This window comes from Pangasianodon hypophthalmus, chromosome 30 (assembly GCF_027358585.1).
Source record: "Pangasianodon hypophthalmus isolate fPanHyp1 chromosome 30, fPanHyp1.pri, whole genome shotgun sequence".
Lineage (NCBI taxonomy): Eukaryota > Metazoa > Chordata > Actinopteri > Siluriformes > Pangasiidae > Pangasianodon > Pangasianodon hypophthalmus.
Genome location: NC_069739.1, coordinates 32,501 through 35,254, shown reverse-complemented (window position 1 = coordinate 35,254; position 2,754 = coordinate 32,501). Strand labels below are relative to the sequence as shown.

Here is a 2,754-nt window from a genome sequence, read left to right as displayed (position 1 = left end):
ACACACACACACACACACACACACACACACACACACACACACACACGGTGCTCGTGAGGTGTCGGACATGGGCGCGCGCGTGGGTCGGCTCTTCAGGAACTTCAATCTGGAGGCTCGCGCGCATCGCGAAATCGGCAAAAGCAAACCGGAAGCGGCGCCTCGGCATCCGGTACCGTTTAATCACAGCAACAGCGTCCCGCCCGGTAATGATGATGATGATGATGATGAAGTTTATATCCGTGTTTACTGACCTGCTCACCGGGCCGCGTCCTAAACCGCACACTACCTAGTGTGCTAGATAGTGCACACTGCTTAGTGCACACTGTTAGTGCACACTGCTTAGTGCACACTGCTTAGGGCTTTAGTGTGCGGTTTGGAACTTGCTGCATGAGGCATTTACCTATCATTAGCAACTAGATAATAAATAATCACCTGTGTGTGTGTGTGTGTGTGTGTGTGTGTGTGTGTGTGTGTTTTAGTGAGTGAGATCCACAGGAAGGATGATCCGCTACTGAATCGACTCAGACAAGTTTATGTGGAATCTAAAGACCCACAAACACCGGTACACACACACACACACACACACACACAGAGTTAATGTGCAGATTATTATTAACCCGCATTACTGCTGAGTCAGATTAAATAAAATTCATTAATTCAGCACAGTTATAATAGATTATATAATAAATGTGTGTGTAATAGATTAGAAAAGAGGCTCAGTCTCAGCTCTGGAGCATGATGGGCCAAAACTAAGTGCCCCCCTGTGTCCGTCCTCACACTCCAGAGCTGAGATCTGAGCGCGTCAGTGTGTGTGAACTGTGTACAGAGTGTATAGAGTGGAAGCTCGTGTGTGTTATAGCAGCTATAAACAGTCGTTCCCTCACCAGCCTCACTTTATTCTCTCTCCAAGTTAATCAGACAAAACAGACGAGAAACTGCAGAGAAGCGTAAACTCCTCTGTCCTGAAGACGTCGAAAAACTGTTCCAGCTTTACCTCTGACACTGGAGACTCCTTACTAAATGTTACATAAACACATTTCTCCTCACAGAAAACTTGACAGAAGTCTCTGTGAAAGAGCTGTTACTATAGAAAGCAGCAACAGAGAAATACACGTGTGTGTGTGTGTGTGTGTGTGTGACAGACGTTGGCGAGTGTGAGGAAGTTGCAGCAGGTGGACCGTCGCCCCCTCAGCGCCTCACTGGCGCCCCCCGGAGTGTGTGACATCACAGATGTGCCCAAAGGGAAGCTGACCATTGTGGAGGCGCTAACAGCGCTAAACAAGCACAAGCTAACGCCTCAGGAGTGGCCGGCTGAGAGGATAGCGCAGGAGCTAATGCTAACACCCAGCGATGCCCGCGCGCTAACGTGCTACTTCATCCCCTTTAACATTAAAATCATTAAAGTCCCCCGAGCTGAGGACACACACACACGCATCACTGACTCCTAACACACACACCTTTCTTTTCTCCCTTCTGTGCTCATCTATTGTATATTTTATGTTATAAATTGCCCGTATATTTCATTTAAATAAAATGTTTAATGATTAAAGTTAAAAGTTTAACGATGTCCTGATATTTCCTGAATGTAGTTACAAAAACACTTAATTTTGCAGTAATTATTTAATGAACAAGAAATGAAGAATAAGATGTTTTTAATTTTAGAAAATTCCGCAAAATGAAAATGTAATGTGACCTTTTAAATGAAGAGTTAATCGTGGAATGATTTTATTATTTTATTAGAACAGAGAATAAAGGTTTTGAGGGTGTGTGAGGATATATCTACCAGATGTGAATAAAACTCAGTATGTAGTGAATAAGGCTGATGGTGGTGAAGTGAGTGTATTCTCAGTCATTACACATTTAATCAATTACATCAAATCAGTTAAAATCATCAACTTTCATTTATTGTAGTTACACATCACCGTGCAACAGAAAGAAGAAGAAAGAAAACAAGATAGAAAATGAAACGCAACCTGCTTTGGGTCGTCTTGGAGCACAGACTATAAATAATATAAATTATGTATGTACATGGGCATGTTTACGTTTCTTATGCGTATAATATAAATCTTGAAGGACTTGATTATTATTATAAAAATAAAATTATTATTATTATTAAAGATCAGACATATTGTATTCCTAGACAAACAATTTTTGACAATCTTTTTCTGGTAAGAGTTTTGATATCTATTGGAAAAAGACATGCTCTAGGTTTTTTTTTGCTCTAGGTGGATCGCATCTTCATATCTTTTTAAGACATTTTGTGGCCCTTATTAAGCTGCCGTACAATAATATTTACAGTACGCTTAGAATGAATGTTTCCTTGATCAGACCTTTTCCTGTAAGTCGAGGCGTAAGCCAGCGGTGGCCACTTTCTGGATTACTGTTGACTTTATTAGGAATAGGGTTAGATGGTGTGGGCATTTCTGGTTATCCGGATGTAAACCCAGGAAAACTTACAGCTTATGCTGATGATGTGACTGTTTTTGTTCGTAATTCCGATGATATAGTCAACTTAACTTCTTGCTTGGACAGTTTTCAAAGAGCAACATCTGCTCGTATAAACCGGGGAGATGTACAACATTACTGATGGGAGACTGGAGGGAAATGGAACCTCCTCAACGTCCTCTACAGTGCAGTTGGATCCCTGATGGCTTTAAAATCCTTGGGATTTATTTGGGGACTGATAAGTAATTGGAGATGATTTTGTTCATTTTGGTGAAGAATTCAGTTGGAATGTGGTTATATTTAGTGGGT

The 2,754-nt window shown here is 41.4% G+C and overlaps 1 protein-coding gene across 1 annotated transcript; it reads left to right on the top strand.

The window, feature by feature from the left end:
- Window positions 1-1,818, top strand: ndufaf4 (NADH:ubiquinone oxidoreductase complex assembly factor 4). The gene is made up of 3 exons (XM_026911710.3): window positions 1-203; window positions 480-562; window positions 1,143-1,818. The coding sequence occupies exons 1-3, from the start codon at window positions 68-70 to the stop codon at window positions 1,446-1,448; spliced, it is 525 nt and encodes a 174-aa protein (XP_026767511.2). The 5' UTR covers window positions 1-67; the 3' UTR covers window positions 1,449-1,818.
- The last annotated feature ends 936 nt before the right edge of the window (window positions 1,819-2,754 follow it).